General features: G+C 40.0%; 3 protein-coding genes across 3 annotated transcripts; 2 read left to right on the top strand and 1 right to left on the bottom strand.

Moving 5' to 3' along the window:
• Nucleotides 1-1,830: 1,830 nt before the first annotated feature.
• Nucleotides 1,831-2,349, bottom strand: LOC103266879 (keratin-associated protein 4-1-like). Its single transcript, XM_008064505.1, has one exon. It carries the CDS (start codon nt 2,347-2,349, stop codon nt 1,831-1,833), a length of 519 nt encoding a protein of 172 aa, XP_008062696.1.
• Nucleotides 2,350-7,148: 4,799 nt separating this feature from the next.
• On the top strand, nt 7,149-7,550 carry LOC110596227 (keratin-associated protein 9-2-like). The gene has a single exon (XM_021715764.1). It carries the CDS (start codon nt 7,149-7,151, stop codon nt 7,548-7,550), a length of 402 nt encoding a protein of 133 aa, XP_021571439.1.
• A 9,818-nt stretch (nt 7,551-17,368) lies between these two features.
• LOC103266861 (keratin-associated protein 4-3-like) lies at nt 17,369-17,914 on the top strand. The gene has a single exon (XM_008064485.1). The coding sequence runs from the start codon at nt 17,369-17,371 to the stop codon at nt 17,912-17,914; it is 546 nt and encodes a 181-aa protein (XP_008062676.1).
• Nucleotides 17,915-19,851: the final 1,937 nt, after the last annotated feature.

The raw sequence follows: 19,851 nt of genomic DNA, 5'->3' as shown, positions 1-19,851 counted from the left end.
CAGCAACCTGGATGGAACTAGAGTCTATAATACTGAGTGATCTCTCACAGAAACAAATATCTGAGTATCACATGTTCTCACTCATATAGTGGATCTTGAAGACCCAACATAATACTATAAGAAAATGACTGATAGTGGTGGGAAACTATGGGGGGGAGGGGAAGGGAGATGGGATTAACAGTAGTAAATATCTGTCTGGGGATGGGGAGACACCTCTTATCAACAAGAGTGCCTGAACAAAGCATATTTGTATACCTAACCCTTAACTGTACCCCACAATATCATAATAAAAAATATTGATTAAATTAAAAAAAGAAAGAAAAGTCTGCTGGTATTTCTACTCTTAACCTCCTATCACCTTACCCATAAGCTTCATGGCTCCCCAGCTGTTCTTGGTGATTTTTCACCACATCTGTGTTTCTGGTTGATAAGCCTGGCATCACTGCTCACTGCACTCCAACCAAGGTCTTAGGATCCTTTATATTTATTATCATTGCTTAAAAAAAAAAAAGACTTCCCCATTTTAGAACATTTTAAACATTTTCTCAGTCCATCCATTAGGATAATTTTAAAAATTCTATTGACTCCTGTATTTTGTTGGAGTATTTTTTTCTGTCGTTGTAGAAGTGACCTCAGATTGGACAAATGAAGCCATGTAGCTGCAAGAGATGCTTGGTTGCCTTCCCTGAGGATGGCCACGTCTGTGCAGTATCTCAGGATACCCCGAAGGTGCAGGGTCAGTACACAGCTTATATGACAGCCCGAGTCCTTCCCCCGTACACTCTCCTGCTTGCCTGCCTTTCAGTCCCTTCCCCAACTCCTCCCTGAATCTTGCCCCAAAGGGGATGCTTTCTTGTCCATGTGTGTCCCCACCTCTGGCTAAGAGCTTCCTCATTTGCTTGTGACTTTTTTTGTATAGTGGCATTCACATGGAGAGGATGGAGGAGGCTAGTGAGATTTAGGTGGTCAACAGCAACTGATTTCTTGGCTCATCTCATTTTGTGAGATGAGAAACAAGAATGTAATCATGTTCCTGTCTCCTTCTTCTCATGGCTTTGTGATCCGTACATTTTCCCTAAGTTTACTGACTTAATTCTATTATAAGAAATTGTTCCTTCTATCTCACCTTTCTCCAAGACATAAAGATCCCCCTTGACCGATACTGCCCAATACTCTATCTAGTTTTGTCCTTCCTTTTATTTCCAAGGTTAGACTGTGAGCTCCTTGTAGGAATTCCCTATGCTTCATATATCTTGATATGATCCCCAGAGCCCAACAGTGCAATGGACATGACAACAAACAATATTGTATTTGTTAAATAAGAAAACTATTGTTAGTTAAATGAGTTATCTTATTTTTGAAAAATATGTAAAAAGAATTATTTCTACAACACAGGCACCAAATTATATTTGTAAGATCAGTTTTCTTTCCTAGACACAGAATCCCAAACGTCTCTTCATCTTGAGAGAAATAATGCTAGAAAAATAAACACTGACAACCAATTCTCAAAAATAATTGAAGAAAGAAGGATTTCTTAAATGAAGATAATATTTATTGAAGAACAGTTAACATGTAATTTTGAAGGTCAAAGCAAGTATAACAGTGGGCTCAGACTAGCTGCATCATGTGTTTGAAGTCTGAATGCAGGAACGAGATACAGGGGGACCATAAGCGGCATTTAGTGGAGATGCATGCCCTTTCATCAGCTGCTTAGTGGTATGACAGGATAGGAAAGCAGGTGGCCACGTAACACCCAGACGAGTTGTATAACTGACACTTTCACATTGATGTGATGGTAGCTGGCTCGTGGCTGATAGTCAGATATGAAGTTCAACAAGAGGACCCATAGCAGCTGGGGCGACAGCAAGTTGTACGGCAGCATGTGGTCTGACAGCAGACTGGGCGGCAGCAGTTGGACAGGCCACAACTGGGGCGGCAGATGGTCTGACAGCAAATTGGGCGGCAACAACTGGACAGGCCACAGCTGGGGCGGCAGGTGGTCTGACAGCAGACAGGACGGCAGCAGCTGGACATGCCACAGCTGGGGCGGCAGCAGGTCTGACAGCAGACTGGACGGCAGCAGCTGGACACGCCACAGCTGGGGCGGCAGGTGGTCTGACAGCAGATTGGACGGCAACAGCTGGACAGGCCACAGCTGGGGCGACAGGAGGTCTGACAGCAAACTGGATGGCAGCAACTGGACATGCCACAGCTGGGGCGGCAGGTAGTCTGACAGCAGGATGGACGGGAGCAGCTAGACACACCACAGCTGGGGCTGCAGCATGTCTCCTGGCAGAAGTCTTGACTACAGCCCTGGTCAGAGCAGACAGAGCCACAGGAGTTGACCATGACGTTAGAAGGTGGAGGTTCTGGGTGGGTTTTCAAGAGAGTGAGGTTCCCAAATGTGGGAATCTTCTTATTCCACGCCTACTTTTATACCCAGCCAAGGGGCTGCTGTCATCATGCTAATGACCATTTCCTTGTTATTGTTTTTCTCAATAGATAAGCAATTATCAAATTGCTTAATTGTGAGAGAATCTGTATACAAGATAGAATGCATTGTTTCTTTCTCTGTGTTCGAGATTATTTAATCCAGTCTTTTCTCCTGAGTCACCTCTTGTCTTCCTCCCTATGCATAACATCTAATTTCACAGACTTGTAATCTTACTCATCCAATCAATTGTCTAGATCATTTCGAACTCAGCATTCTATGTGTCATCCTGAAAGCCTTGTGCCTCAAACCAGTCCTCAAGTAAGACAGTGTTTCTTGTTTTCTAAAGAATCTTGAGAAAAATAAACTCACTGTGGGAGTGCTAGAAGAAAACTTGGACAAAAATTTCTTAAAATATTTGAAGTGAAATGACTTTTCTAAGACAGAAAACTTAGCAGCAATAAAGAAAAGATTGAAAAAAATTTTCCTTTTTAAAATTATTATTTTTTTAAAAATTTAATTTTAAGGTTGTGGGGCACAATTCAGGGAAGGTATACAAATGTTCACTATGCAGGTACCCTTGTTGATGAGGTGGCCCTCCTTTACCTTGCAGTTTCCCACTACTGCCATTCCTTTTCTTATAGTATTACAATAATTGTTCAAGGTTTGCTTTTGAGTGAGAACATGTGGTACTCAATTCTCTGTTTCTGTGATAGATCACTCAGTATTATAGACTCTATGTCCATCCAGGTTGCTGCGAAGTTCACAATTTTGTCCTTCTTTATGGCAGCGTGCTATTCCATCATGTGTATGTACCACATTTTAAAAAATCCAGTCTTTTTTCGATAGGCAACACAGTTGGTTATTGTGAATAATGCTTCAATAAACATGCATGTGCAGGTATCTTTTTCATAGAGTGACTCGAGTTCCTCCAAGTATATTCCCTGTAGAGGGATTGCGGGGTCGTATGGAAGGTCAATTTTTAGATCTTTTAGGAATCGTCAAACTGTTTTCCACTGAGGTTGTACTGAAAATGTACTTGATGTGAAAGAAACAAGTGAACAAATAAAAAGCCTTAAACAAAACCAAAAAACTAAAGAGCAAACTGGAAATAAATGCCTTAACCAATCTAGCAAAGGGAGGAACTAAGGTCCTTAATACAAGAATACCTCTTACAACCCAATAAGAAAAAAAGGCCAATTACCAAATAGAAAATTAAGTAAGGATATTAACTATCATTTCACTAAAAAATAAATTAAAATAACTTTTGAGATTTGTTTTTAAATTTAAAGAAAATAAAATTTTATTTTAAAGATGTGGGGTACAATTCAGGGTTAGGTACATAGTGGTCATCGCACAGGTGAGTTTTTGAAAGATGTTCATTCTCACTTATTTAATTTTTTAATTGAATAATGCATTTATTTATCAGACCATCTACTGAATACCTACTGTGTACCAGATTCTACTGTATTTTCTGGGGATGCAGTAGTTAATAGTTGTTGTTTGCAATTACAAATATAAAATATGTGCTTAAAAACTTTAGAAAGTTACTGACATTACAGGAAACCAACCTTTTCATGCATGGATGCCAGGGGTCTAAACTGAGGGAACTTCTCTAGATAGCAACTAACAATATCTTAACTTTAGCAACATTTTAATGTTATCTCATATCTATGAGTATCTTAAATTAATGTATCAGACTTTGAAATGTGCATGCCTTTTGATTGAGCAATTTTTTTCTAGAAACTTATTCAACAGATACACATAAACATGTACTCCAAGATATAAGTTCAAGGATGTTCTTTGCAGCATTGTTTGCAAGAGTAAATGCCTGGTTTTGAATTGTACTGTGGTTATGGAGAAGAATGCCCTTAACGTAGAAAGCCCACACTAGTGTTTAGAGGTGATGGAGCATCATTTTGTCATAAAGAAAAAAAATCCCTTTGAACTATTCTTGCAGTTTTTCTGTGTGTGTGATTATTTCAGTTTTCAAAAAAGAAACAAAGTATACTATTCCTTTAAATCACACCTACCCCATGCAGACAACCACTTTCTACTTGGACTGAATTATTTAGGAAGAAAAGAAGAAGGAATGGAAGGAAGGCTATAAGAACATGTTTAGAATATATTTTTAAGACTCTATGTTGTTAATATTTTGAGAGTATATGAAAATTATGGAAACTCATTTTGTTAGGCATAAGACTACATGTAACTATCCACTGCATCTAAGTTGATAATGTTCCTACTCAAATTACTTGTGTCTTTGCTTATTTTTCTTCTTCAAATTGCCATTTTAAAAATAATGTGGTGACGTCTCTACTATAATTGTGGTTTTATCATTTTCCCCTGTATTATAACAATTTTTGCACTGAGTTTGAATGTAGCCTAACTGCTATGACAATAGGAAAAATAACATTTTAAAGACATAATTATAATATCATAAGGAAATCATTATCAAGTTCAAAGCAAGTATAGATGTCATGGACTTGAGATTCTGATCTCATTGAGCCACAGATCTATGGTGATTTTTTTTGTTTGTTTAGAGATGGTTGGTCTCTTAGTCTGAATGCAGAGGAGACAGCAGCTTAGTGATACCCCTTCCCCTTAAAAGGACTATAATGTTTTCAACATGGTAGTTAACTTAGGGCTGGTGGTCAGAAATGAAATTCAACAAGAGAATCCATAGGAGATTGGGTGACTACAAGTGGTCTGGTAGGAGTAGGGCCTGCAGCAGGTGAACACACAGCAGCTAGTCCTGCAGCAGGTGTTCTGGCAGCAGCTGGGGCAGCAACAGGTGTCTGGGAAGAGGCCTTGACCACAAGCCTCATCAGAGTAGATGGAACTAACATAGGAGCTGACCATGGTGTCAGAGGGTGGAGGTTCTGAACTGGGTTTTCGGTAGCATAAGGCACTAGGATTCATACATTTTCTTCTTGACAAGTTTCTTCTCTACCTTGCAAAGGAGCTCCCATAACCATGCCCAGGATTATTTTCTTGCTATAAATTATCTTATTTAAAAAGAAATTATTCAATATTCTGATTGCAGTATGACGTTGTTGCCGGTTGCCTCAGTTTTTTAAAAATAGGTATCTGTGTAATTTTCATTTAATCAGCTATTTATTCAGAAGAGCACCGTTTATTTGTCCTCTATATTTGTTTTAGCATCATCTCATCTGTCTCTTCATACCTTTTGGAGTGTGCCATTTGATATTTAAGCATAGACCAAATCATTCTTTCTCCTCCAACCATTTCAATTCCTGTTGCTGAATGAGACACAGAACACAGTTCCTTCAGTCTGAACAATAGTTAGAAGAGATGAAACATGGGTATGTTAATACACACAAAAATCATACCCCAGTGCATTATAGCAAATGGCTGGTGAAAAAAGTCACCATAGCACACTTGTAAATTGTGAAGAAACCAAGAAATGTGGATGGGTTTAAGGCATATGGCTTAAATTTCAACTTGTCAAAAATATGAATTGATTATTCTGTTTCCTTCCAAACCAATATCCCAATTCTCCATTTCTATTGCAAGTTATTGTTAGTTCCAGTTTTCCAACTAGTAAACCTAAAGTCCTCCCTTCATCAATAACTATGTATTGGTTCTCACTACGTGCCAGACTCATTCTCAGGAGAGAGACACAGCGAGGACTGTCCCACTCCATACCCTTTTCCATTCTAACTCAATGAACATCACCTGATCACTTCACAGGAGGGACTGGTAGTGCCATTATCCATGTACTGGACCAACAAACAGGAGGTTTCTCCACCTTTGCAGCCAAGCTCTGGATGCCTCTACAGCAGAGGAAGCAGAAGATCTTAGCCACAACTGAAGTCAGAGCAAAAGAAGCAGAAAGAAGAAATATGACGTTCCTTACTCTGCCTTTGCCCCATTGATCCACATGGTTGAGTCACTGTTGTCTGTGCATTTAATCCACTTATTGGCATTTGTATTTTTAAGCTACAGTTCCAAGGAAAACATTTTAGGTGTCTGACTAACTGCTCTTAAACTTTTCTCTCCACCACTAAAAATAAACATCATGTTCCCATAGTAAGTCTATGCTCAGGCCTGTCGACAGATGTGGTGCTTAGCATGGAAAAAGTTATGTCTATAATAATTGAGTTTTGTCTTCTGCTGCAGGAGATGAGATGCCCAAATGGAGTTGCTGCTATTGTTAGAATTACCGTGGTTGAATCTGTGTTTCTGTGACACAGAGGAAAGCCTTAATAACATATAAATTAAACTCAAAAAGTGTTAAAATAGGACTTGAGTATGTCACCTTGAGTTAATCAACAACCTATTCAAGGGTCGGGGAAAGAAAAACCAGTGGTGGCAATGGTTTTGTCCTCTTTAAGTTAGGAGAACTGTCAGGGGACCAGATTATGTATTCTGTCTTTAAAAATAACAACTCATAGTTAAATGACGCTCTTGATGTTGATCATCTCTCCTGAGTCTGGAAATAAGTTCTTATAGGTTACCTACTATTAAGGAGAACAGTCTAATATATTATATCTTGTTCCTAACACTTAAGGAACACTTTCTCCTTGGGCAATTCCTCATGGATCATGAAAAATAATGTCATAAATAATAACTGGGAAAATTCTGCTAATTGGTCCCAAATTTGGGAACCAGTGTATAAAAGGACCAGATTGGAAGGAGTCATTAGATTCGGGGAAACTCACTGTGGACAGGAGCCCACTCTCCACCTGCCACCATGACCCACTGCTGCTCCTCTTGCTGCCAGCCCACCTGCAGCAGGACCACCTGCTACAGGACCGCCTGCTGGAAGCCCATCTGTGTGACCACCTGCTCCAGCACACCCTGCTGTCAGCCCACCTGCTGTGAGTCCAGCTGCTGCCAGCCCTGCTGCTGTCCAACCACCTGCTGCCAGCCCATCTGCTGTGAGTCCAGCTGTTGTGGCCAAACCTGTAGTGCATCTAACTGCTGTCAGCCTGGCTGCTGTGGGTCCAGCAGGTCTAGCTGCTGCCAGCCCTGCTGCCGCCCCAGTTGCTGCAGCTCATCCTGCTGCCAGTTCAGTTGCTGTGGGTCCAGCGGTTCCAGCTGCTGCCAACCCATTTGCTGTGTCTCCAGCTGCTGCCAGCCTTCCTGTTGCTGATCTACTTGCTGCAGACCCACCGCCCTCCAGAAATATATTCTCTCAACCATTTTGTCAAAGTTTCTGTTCCTGCAAGAAACTTGCTCCCTAAGATTGCTGAGAAATGACACGCTAACACTGAACTTTGCTGTCATCTTTTTTCTATCACACTTGGGATCCTCCTGAGAAAATGCAGCCTACTTCACTTTGATTTTATCTTTTTCATTTCCTCTCGGTCAGTGTGCCAGATGCTGGTCACAGTCAGGTCTATCTAATTGACATGGATTCATGCTCTCAGCCTCAGGAAAGTGTTCATCAGCTTTCGTCCCTATGGAACTTAAAAAAAATTCTTAGGATGCACATCTAACTCTCTACAATGATCAATAACAGTCATCTTTTTAGACACTTGGATTATATTTAGTGGCCTCTGCAGGTTACTAAACTCATGATTACTTCCATGCCTTCCTACCTGGTGTTCCCTAATAAAGTTTGCATTAGCCTGCATCCTATGGTGCGGTTTTTATTTTGTTTGTTTGCACAAGTTCTTTTATGAAGATTTGCTTTTGAGTTGCAGTTTCTATTTATTGTCTCAGTTGAGTCTCACAATGTCCCTACAAGTTGTACAGAGCAAAGATGATCACTCCCATTTTAGTGATGAGAAAATACTTTGCTGTGCACCTAGTAATTGACAGAAGTGGGGCCCAGTGCCCAGGTCCTTTGATTTCAGGCCAAGGATACTTGGCTAAAAAAAAAGCAGTTTTCTACAAGAAAATGCAACACTGGGACTGGATGCAGAGAAGATGTTCATCCTGAGTTGCTTCTCCAACAATGGAAATAATTACGTTTTTCATATACAAACACTTTTCTGCCTGCAAACCTCTTTCCAATTACTCTCCCCATCTCTCTGACCATCAGAGACTGCCTTTAAGAGTTCTAGCCAATGAAGGGAGCCTTCTGTCTTCTCTGGATTCTTTATTTTTGTTAGAGTTGTAGGGTGCATGTGAGGATTTGCTATGTAGGTAAATTGCATGAAAGTGAGGTTTGGGCTTCTAGCAAGCCCTCTCCCCAGTAATGAACATGTACCCAGTGGGTGGTTGTGTGCCTCTTGTCCCCGCTCCCTCCTTCCCTTAGCAGTGCCAGCATTTGTTGTTCCTATCTTTGTGCCCACATGCCTATGTTTAGTGCCCATTTATGCGTGAGAACATGCGAGATTCTAATTAACCACTGTAGAATCTGTCACCAACAAATTGAATGAATGTCATGGGTGTTCCTGACCCCTATCCTGCTTAGGGGAGCCTGTTCTTTGCTTTCATGGAATTGCCATCTTGGTATCATTTCATTCATTTGAACAAAAAAGATGGGTTTAAGAATTACCTTTGAGGGCAACCTCTTTCAGGTCCTCTCCGGCTGTGGGAGCTTTTCTGTCTTCTTAATAAATCTTACTTTCAAAAAAAAAAAGAATCACCTTGAGTCATATTTCCTGGGCTCTCAAACTTGGAGGAAATTTGGTTTCCTGATGTGAACATTGTTAAGAGAAGATGAATTTGCACGGAACCCTAATAATTATGCAATGGGCATAATATACCTTTTGTTCCCATCATAATCTCTGGGCCATAAAAGGAAACAAAACATCTTCCTGTGTTCTTTTGGATAAAGAAGATTAAGCTAAAGGAAATCAAATTCAGAATTTTCATGAAAAGGAAATGGAAGAAAGAAGAAAAGGAGAAAGAAAAATGCACTATTCAAAGTCAAGGTGGGCATTAGGTTGGATCCCTAATAGGAGAACCAGGATCTTCTGATAAGAAGCTGAGTAAGATTAGCCAAGGCACTCGGCAGTCTAAGGGCTAACACAGTCCTGGGAGGAGATGAAAGGTTTTGACTGTGGCCACCTTCTTAAGAGATGCAAAGGAATCTTGTGTGAGTTAACCACTAGATGTGACAGAGATATGTGATCTTCCTAGAAGGTGTATCTGGAACTCTCTTCCAGGTTACTGAACTTTCCAGGAATGGATGGGTGAATTGCTGACATCTGCTGAGAGCCTGTTGTGTACTGGGTATTGAGCTAGTTGCTTCACCTACATTCTCTCTCATTCTCATAGGATCCAGAAAGGGGGGTATCAGTGCCCCCACATGAGAGCTGAGGAAATAATTGTCAAGGGAGGCAAAGTAACCTGCATGAAGTTGAATACTACCACATTTTTTTCTGGCTTCAAAATCAAAGCTGTTTGGGGGAGCACTGGGAAAGTGGTAAAGATATAGATCAATGAAACAAAAATGTGAGTCCAGAGTGATTTACACATATAGTAGTCATGGATTTTTTGGGGGGGTGCCAAACTAATATACAGAGAAAGTGTGGTCTTTTGAACAAATGATGCCGAAGCAATTAAAGATCCACGAACAAAAAAGAAAAGAAAAGAAAAAAGGACTTTTACTCATGCTTTCCATTATATACAAAATACAACTCAAAATGGATCTTAGACCTTAGTGTAAAACCTAAAACTACAAAGCTTCTAGAAGCAAGCATAAGAAAAATTTCTTTCAACTTTAGATTAGGCAAAGATTTCTTAGATGGATACAAAAGCCATGAATAACACAATGAAAAAAATGATAAAGTAGTGGGCTTCATCAAAATGTAAACGTTTTTGTTTTTGAAAGACAGAAACATATAAAAATGCAAAGAAAAGGCCCAGATGTGGAGGAAAATATTAGTAAATCACATATCTGATAAAGATACTTTACATAGAATATATTTAAAAACTCTTACAGCTCAATACTAGAAAGACAACTTAATTTTTAAAACGGTACTCGTACAAAATAATAACAAAGACTTTATCAAAGAAATTCTATTAAAGGCAAATAGCATACAGACCATGCGAGTTCTTAAGCTGCTGTGTCTCAGGTCCAAACCCATTGTCTGTTCTCTGCTCTGTGGTACCGAGAATGGGACTCAGCAAACCACATCTCTCCTCAGTCAACAACTCACTGTTGGACTCTGTCATGGGTGGGGATGGGAGCGTCTTGTTTGCACTACTTTTTCCCTGCAATAGTTCTTCAGGGACTGGACCCAGTGACTGCTGGTTCCAGTTAGCAGAAATGAATCCAGATTGGCAGCTGTTTCCCACACTTGAAGAATTGATTTTGCTCATGCTTCAGAGATGCTAGCACCAGACAGGCATAGCCTCCTCTTCCGAGGTCTGAATCTCAGCTGTACGGCCGCTCCTCAGATCTCCTGGGGCACCACTTCCAGTCAGGCAATGCTCCTCAGGGTTCTTTGAGCTTAGCTCTGCAGGTCCCACATTTAAGCTTCTATATTTTAACAAATCCTACCTCTTCCCTTCATTCTGCTACCCCTAGGGTGATAGTGGCTTCCCGTAGTAACCACCTCTGTAACATCTTAGTGTTTCCTTTTTACTCCAATACCTAATTGATACTTCTTTATATTAAATTCTGTTACAATAACTGGTGAGGTTTTTGTTTCCTGACTGGGTGTTGTCTGATGTAGAAACCTTCAATAGGTAAAATTATTTCCCCAGGTTCAAAGCAGAGTGACAGGATGGGGATAGGAATATTTGTTATATGTGATCACACTCCCCACATTTATACTCCTGTGTCTTCTTTTTTCCTACTTATTTTTTATTAATTTTTTAAAATTTTAGAGTTGTGGGGTACATGTGAAGATTTACCACATAAGTACCTTGCATGCAGGTGAGGTTTGGGCTTCTAGCGAGCCCTCTCTCTCCCTGGAGTGGACATGGCACTCATTGGGTGGCTGTGTGTCCCTGTCCCCTCTCTCTTCCTCTCCCCGTTAGCAATGCCCAGTGGCCATTGTTCCCACGTTTGTGCTTGCATGTCTAATGCTTAGGGCCTGTGTATAAGTGAGAAGGTATGGTATTGTTTTTTGTTTCTGTGATAGTTCATGTAGAATAATGGTCTCTAATTGCAAAGGACATGATTTTGTTCTTTGTTATGGCTGTAAAGTATTCCATCCTATACATGTGCTACATTTTCTTTATCCAGTCACTGTTGTGAATAGTGCAGTAATGAGCATACATGCACAGGTGTCTTGTTTGTAGAGCAATGTATGTTCCTCTAGATATATTTCCAGAAGTGGGATTGTGGATTGTATGGTAGTTCAGTTCTTAGTTCTTTGGGAAAATGCCACACTGCTTTTCTACAAAGGCTGGACTAGCTTACATTCCCACCCACAGTGTATAAGCATTCCCTTTTCTCCACAGCGTTGCCAATACCTGCCGTTTTCTTTGTTCAGTATCTTTTTAACAATGGAGAAACAGATGGATGAAGATAAAAGAGAGGTGACTAGATAGGAAGCTTACTCCAGATGAAATAGTCAGGTACAGAAAACATACAATGTAGCCTTGATGAACCTCACAGAGCAGACTCAGATACAAGAGGAGATACGAATGAATGGAGAGAGAATCAGCAACCCTGTAACTTCATGGGGATCCTCATTCCACCAAAATAGAATGTGGTAAAATTGTGACTCTCCGGTGAGAATGCTCTGAACTCGGTTCTAACAAAGCAGAGGACGTGATTGGTAAAGTCAGTGATGAGGGTTTTGGGAACCAGTGGCCATCTCAATGTCCACAATGGCTAGGGAGGATAAAGTGTCACTTGTTCAGTGGGAAGGCAGATATCAGGGATCAGAAGATATTTAATACAATTTTATGGAAAGAAGCATTGGGAAAAAAAGGATGGCTAATAAGGGCAGGAGCCTCACAGGCATTTCATCCAGACTATATAATAACAAATGACCCAATGAGGAAAAAAATGCAGGAGGCCCAGGGGTGGAAGGAACTCAATATAAAAATTATTCTGGCTGGGCACTGTGGCTCATGCCTGTAATCCCAGAACTTTAGGAGGCGGAGGCAGGAGAATCACTTGAGACCAGGAGTTTGAGACCAGCCTGGGGAGCATAGTGATACCTCATCTCTCTCTCCCTCTATATATACATAATTATTCTGACAACATGAATTCTGAATACAACAGGAATTCAAGCACTGGACAGACAATTGTTTGACAAGATATTGTACCAAGGATTTGCAACTTCTGATCATTGATTAACATTTTTTGACTTTGGGGATCACTTCAGTTCTTGAGATCCTTTAAAGTTCCTAAATGCTCTTTTATTCAAAACTGACTGAACACCGAAAAGCTATTGTTTTTTTGAAGTCCATAAGCAACCAAATACGTAAACTTTTAAAGAAACACGGAGTGCTATACATAGCTAAGAGGCATTTCCTTGGAGGGAACAGGAAGACTGTCTTCTTAAAGTTTCCAGGATAGTATTCACTAGCTTGAAAAATATACCAGAAATAAAACTCCGTCGCCTAGGCAGAAGTGCTGTGGCACACTCATCAATCACTTAAAAGCATATGTGGAAATAATACAAGAAAGTAAAATTTATCTGTACTGTTCTATAATAATTAAGGTTAAAATGTTTAGTTTTAAGAAATTTTGTAGTACACTTATTGAATCACATTTATGCTGTATAATATTGAACAATCCCTTTAAGAATGTATCAGAAAGCTATGCTGAGTTTATTTACATCATTCAAAAATCCTAATACTGCGTTTCAGTACCTAGGTACTTATATTTTACTAGCTATGGCTTTCTAATATATGAAATCTTGATATAAACACTTAATGTTTTGTTAGCTGTGGCTTTATATTTCTGAATATTAAAACCTTTAATATTGATCACTATTGTATATATTTTTAATAAAACATGCAGTATATTTTATTATGAAAGGAAAAGTACCAAATAATTCATTGTTTATATCTAGAGAGCTTACAGCCTGAGTTAAGTAAGTTATTAAACAGTAACTTCAGAAGATGCTCAGACTGGTTTACCACTGAAAGAGAAGACCCATGAAAATGTGTTTTGGTCAAACTTACTATTAGTAAGGTATACAGATAAGTTATTTTCATTTTAACCATCCTCACTCTGATGCACTATATTTGAAGCACCTGTATGTGCTAGCAAATGAGAAATTTAGCATTATATATTGGAAGCATTAAGAAACATTAGTCTTTCATTTCCATTTCCCCCCTCCATCCCTCCCTTTGCCCAGTAATATGTTATTCATCTGGTTTTAATGCTACATAAATATGTATTGTCTCATGCCTGTTTGTGTTGGGTGATATGTGCTGAGCTGTAACAAAATGTTGCTTCTTTTGCTATCTGTATACAGCTGCTTGCTTTAAATTAGTAGATTCTGAAATAACTTCCCTTGCATGTCTAAAACAAAAATATTGCATGCAAAAAGAAAAAGAAATATACCAGGATCTTGCTTTCAGCCTCACAGACTCCAAAAATGGTTGTTATTTACATTCCAAGGGTGAAACCACCTCTTGAAGCAGACTTACTTCCACCAAACCCATTAAGTCAGGATTCCAATTTATGAATCTATGTGAGAAGTCACTTAAAGTGAAGGTGGCACCTTCATAAGTTTTTTTTTACTAGTATGCTTTCTTCCTATCGACATACCTGTATGAAGAATTAAAATATCATGGAAAGGTTATCTTTTTAAGATTGAAAATTTTATTTTGAAATAATTGGGAATTCATATGCAGTGGTAAGAAATAGTACAAAGACATTTCTGTACCCTTTACCAAGTTTCCCCCGGTGGTAACATCTTGTGAAACTATAGCACAATATCACGACTCCCTCAGAGATACTGATACAGTCAAGATATAGAACATTTCCACCACAACAAGGATCTCACATGTTGTTCCAAAAGGTTATTTTCTGAACAAAGATTGGAACGTTCTAATCTTCTAGAAGTTCTAAGAATACTGAATGGCATCTAACGTATTAGTTCAGATTTTGCTAGTGATTCTGGAAGACTTGAGAACCTTGTGTGGCTCCCCTCTATGCACTGCGTGACCAGCTCAGATGACTTTGCCTCACTACCTTTGTATTTGCAAAGCTGCCATGGCTCACCACACCACCATGCCCATTCAAGTGTCCCATGTTCTTTTTAAAAACATCGTCAATCAACTTAGAGAAAATTCTGCAGGCCTTGAGGAAGCACACCCAGTGTTCCCCAAGTTCTGATAAACAACCTCATTTATGCCTTTGCTCCATGAGGATTTACAATAAAATTTTAATTTTATTAATTTTTTTGCTATGCTATGTTTGGTCATTTCTGAAGTTTCAGGCTATAGCATTCTAACTATATTCTAGGGGACACAAGGTTTTGTCCACTTTCTCTTTCTTCCAAATAAAAATATAAGATGACACTTTGCAAGTCTGTCTTCAGAAACTGGCATTGGCTCTTTGTTTTCATTAGGTAATAATAGGACATCATCGATGTGCGGTGTGTGACCCACCCATCATGTGCCTTCCCCTGGGATTCCCTCAAAGAGTTGTGATGGTTCAGCGTGTCCTACCATAATTTTCTCTTTCTGTGACTCAAATCAAACATAAAAGACAGTTCCACACCTCAATCTTCTATTAAAATATATTACTATGGATGAGACCGAATAATACTCTCAAGAAACTGCTCATTTTCTTTGCCTCTGTCCAAAGTATGTATCAAAGCAAACCTGTTTTTCCACTGGAGAACCTCTACTCAGAATACCCCCTGGACGGCATGTGCGGGAATGATTTTACTCAAGTACAAGTACATTTCTCTACCATGTGAATGTACTCTGCCTTTGTAGCTGTGGGGATAGGGTTTTCTTAATGTTCATAAATCTACAGAGAAACATTTCTTCATATGATCAAAAACTTTTAGTTTCTTTTTTTCCTCACATTTCATATACAGTAAATCAAGTGAACATCTCCATCAGGACACCATGTAGCCTCACAATATAATTATATAAATCTTTCGTGTCCCAACTTTGCAAACACAAGCCTATAAACTAAAAGGTATAAATCAAGTCTTTGCTAAACAAACTGATGTGATAAAAATATTGCAAGCGGCTTGTTCTTGAATGGTCTTACTTAAGATATTTAAGGATGTCGTCATAGCAAAGTCAATTCCTTTGTATTTTCCTGGGACTTCCCAGGTGTTAGTAATGAAAGTACTGAGTTCTGGAAACTTCCTCATTCCTGGTAACTGGGACATTTTGTCACCCTACCATGACATTGGCTGGTAATAGTTCAAATGAAACCTTGGCATTCATTCATTACTAAAGTGAACTAATGATACACTTGTGGGCATCAGTGACTCTCAGTGACATATACTACGCCAAAGATGCCAGACATTTAAAAAAATTATACCCTTAATCCCACCTCCCTTCCCCTCCCTACCTCCCCCCCCATAGATTTCCACCACTGTCAATCCTTTTCTTATAGTGTTAATATCTGTCTGGGGATGGGGAGACACCCCTTATCAACAAGGGTGCCTGAACGATGCATATTTGTATACCTAACCCTTAACTGTACCCCACAATTTTAAAATAAAAAATATGTTTAAAAAAATAAATAAATAAAAATAAAGCCAAAAAATTATACAATGTCTCATTTGTTTAAATTTTCAGATCAAAACTAATCTATGGTGAAAAATTTTTGAAATTCTGGCTACTTTAGGAGGGTGGTAAGTTTACTGAAGTTACATCTAGGAACTTTCTGATATCATGAATATATTCTCCATCTTACTAGTTGTGAAGGTACATAGATATATCCATTTATCAAACCTTATCAAATAGTACTCAGGATTTGTGCATTTCAGTGTATGCAAATTTTACTGTATCTTAAAAAGTAAACAAACTGACCAGAAATGTTTGTGTATGAGTACATCCACCAAATTGTCACATTATCTAATTTATTTCAAGCAAAATTTTTAAAAATTTTATTTTATTTACTTTTAGGGTCAGGGTTTCACTATGTTGTCCATCTAGTTGTAATTATGTATCAGTTGACCAATTTCCTCAAACCCTCTCCTGCTCCAAAACAACCCCAGCCCCTGACAACCATCATTCTCCTTTCAGCCTCTATGAGATCAACTCCTGTAGATTCCACAAATGAGCGATACCATGCAGAACTTGCCTATCTGCGCTTATCTTGACTTAACGTGACGTCCATGTTGTTGTAAATGAAAAAAAAATTTAACTGAGAATGAGATAGGAATTAAAATGAAGCTACACCTTTCAGAATCTAAGAGACCAGCTAGAAAGACATGAAACAAACATATTAGACAATGAAGTAGCAATCAAGGAACCTGTGACCTATTAGTGACACCATGCACACAGGACAGTTGCCTGCCAGGGTTTAGGGATGTAGAGCATGACCCAAAGCTTGAAACAAGCAGGGAAATCCACTGAGTGGTGGAGAGGTCACCAATGTCACACTCTCAGGGATGTCTTCTTATTCATTGCTCAAAAATGACCTCAAATACAGGACTTTTTCCTTTTATTTCATGCCAGATGCCACTCTGAGCAGGTGAGCCTTCTTCCCCATTGATTGGAAGAAATGCATAACCAGAAGCATGACTGACCACATCCTATCCTGGGAGGGCTACAGAAGGGGAGAGAGAGAAATGTAACTCCATATTAAGAGCATCACATGACAGCCCCCAGGTAAGAAGATGAAGTGAATGTGGTCTCCAAGTAGTTGTTAAGTTCTGAAAGGCAGATGGCATAGATCTTATGACACCTGGACAGGAAGATGTTGTTTTCCAACAAGTTTACACCATTAAGTGAACAAACACTATGTATAATCTGATAATTACTTAGTTATTAGGTAAACAAAAACAAGGAAAGTGAGTTGACCACAGAAAATGGAGGAGTATATAAGAAACTGCAGCCCAAGGAGATGTTACTCCAGAACCCCATTCTCTTGCATGCCTAGCAAGAACTCCACCCTCTGACATCATGTGCAACTCCTCTTGTGGCTCCATTTGCTCTGACCAGGGCTGTGGCCAGGAGACCTGCTGTCGCCCCATCTGCTGCCAGACAACTTGCTGCAGGACCACCTGCTGCCGCCCCACCTGCTGCATCTCCAGCTGCTGCAGGCCCCAGTGCTGCCAGCACACCTGCTGCCGCCCTTCCTGCTGCATCTCTAGCTGCTGCCGCCCCAGCTGCTGTGTGTCCAGCTGCTGCAGGCCCCAGTGCTGCCAGTCCACCTGCTGCCGCCCTTCCTGCTGCATTTCCAGCTGCTGCCGGCCCAGCTGCTGTGTGTCCAGCTGCTGCAGGCCCCAGTGCTGCCAGCCCACCTGCTGCCGCCCTTCCTGCTGCATTTCCAGCTGCTGCCGGCCCAGCTGCTGTGTGTCCAGCTGCTGCAGGCCCCAGTGCTGCCAGTCCACCTGCTGCCAGCCCACCTGCTGCCGTCCCAGCTGCTGCCTCCCCAACTGCTGCCAGACTACCTGCTGCAGAACAACCTGCTTCCGCCCCAGCTGCTGTGGCAGTTCTTGCTGCTGAGTGTCCTGCCCTGGACCCATGAACCTTCTTGTCCTCATCCTCTTGTCTAGGCAAAGGACATCTATTCAAAGAGCATGTGAGCTTCCCAATGTGATGAACTTACAAACAGACCCACAGATTGATTTATGATACCCCAGTCTCTACGTTATTTTTACCTTGTTATAGAAACTATTTATTACTAGGGAATCAGAGTTTATAGTCTGATACTTTTTCAGAATTTCTAATTCGGGTTCAAAATACATAAATCCTTAAATGTTTCTCTTCTAGATTTCTTCTTCCCATTGCTTTTCTGTGGAATCCATTTTAATGTGGGATTACTTGATGTTCCTCAATAAAACTTCTTAGCATTCAAACCACACTGAAGTTGCTGCTGTCTCATTATTACTTATTAGTGAAATGGTCTATGCATATTTGTGTGTTTCTTCTGCACCACTGGAGGTCATGTTCTCAGAGTCCCTACAATTAAAACACTAAGTTGACATCCATCAATGAGGTCTTTTGTTTTGTTTTGTTTTGTTTGAGTTGGAGTCCTCACCTTGTTGTCTAGGCCATAGTGCAGAGGCACACTCATGGCTACTACAGCCTTGACCTGCTTGGGCTCAGGGATCCTTCGGTCTCAACCTTTCAAGTAGCTGGAACTACAGGCATGCACCACCATGCCCGGCTAATTTTTTGATTTATTGTGGAGATGAGGTCTCACCAACTTTCCCAGGTTGCTCTTAAAACCCTGGGCTTAGGCAATCCTCTCACCTCAGCCTCCCAAGGTGCTGGTATTAAGCTTGAGCCACTGCGTCCTGCCATCAATGAGATTTTTATCTCAGCCAGACTTCAATCTTGTAGTAGAAATAGAAGAATTTTAAGAGGAGACATCTTGAAACCTAACACGTGTAACATACAACTATGGATTGCACCTGCTACCAACAAAAAGTACTCTAAATAGTATTAATTATTTAACTTAAACCAACTTAGTGAGAGGAAACTCTGTGTAGAGGATATTCTGTGGCCTTTTGAATTATACAGAGTTGAGGCTGGATTCTGTCTGTATCGGATACAGACTATGATCTCAGACATGTCACTTTAACTCGTGCAGCCTAGGATTGGTTTCTGTAAAGAAAGGATCACAATACCCACCTATGAAGGTTGCCTAAAAATTCAGTGAAAGATGCCAAGGAGACAAATAAAAGCATGACTTATTTGACCTCCAATGAAATGAAATTGTATTTTTTTAATTTTGAAATAACTATAGATGGACAAGAAGTTGAACAAAAGAAAGTACAACAAAGTATCGTGTACCCTTCATACAGTCTCCCGAATGGTTACTTCCTCCATGACTATAGTACATGTCAAATGTTCCTCAATAAAACTTAGCATTCAAACCACACCGAAGTTGCTGCTCTCTCAATATTACTTATTAGCAAAATGGTCTATGCATATTTATGTGTTTTTTTCTGCGTCATTGGAGGTCATGTTCTCAGAGTCCCTTACAATAAAACTCTAAATTGGCATCCATCAGTGAGCTTTGCTGTTGGGTTTTTTTTTGAGTTGGAGTTATCACCTTGTTGCCCAGGCCGAAGTGCAGCGGCACACTCACGGCCACCACAGCCTTCACCTGCTGGGATGAGAAAAGGATGATACACTTGAACACAAAGAATAAGATATGAATCTCTTTCGTCCAAGAAGGAAATATTAAGGTTTACTGTGAAAGTTTTAAAAACATTAAAACCAGAGATGAAGAAAATAAAGAAAAATTTACTAAATCGTAGAATACTACGATCCACGTCATGCCTCAGTCGCTCAAGTAGCTGGAACTAGGGGCATGCACCACCATGCCCGGCTAATTTTGAAATTGACGATGAATAATCCACGTGACTTTTTCTGATTTTACCAGTATTCCATGCTCTCGTGTATGTCCCCACTCACATGTGGGTGTGTGTATG

This window comes from Carlito syrichta, unplaced genomic scaffold (assembly GCF_000164805.1).
Source record: "Carlito syrichta isolate Samal-C Ts95f unplaced genomic scaffold, Tarsius_syrichta-2.0.1 Scaffold307480, whole genome shotgun sequence".
In the NCBI taxonomy this organism is placed as follows: Eukaryota; Metazoa; Chordata; class Mammalia; order Primates; family Tarsiidae; genus Carlito; species Carlito syrichta.
Note: the sequence above shows the minus strand (reverse complement) of the source record. Positions and strands in the feature narration are given on the sequence as shown.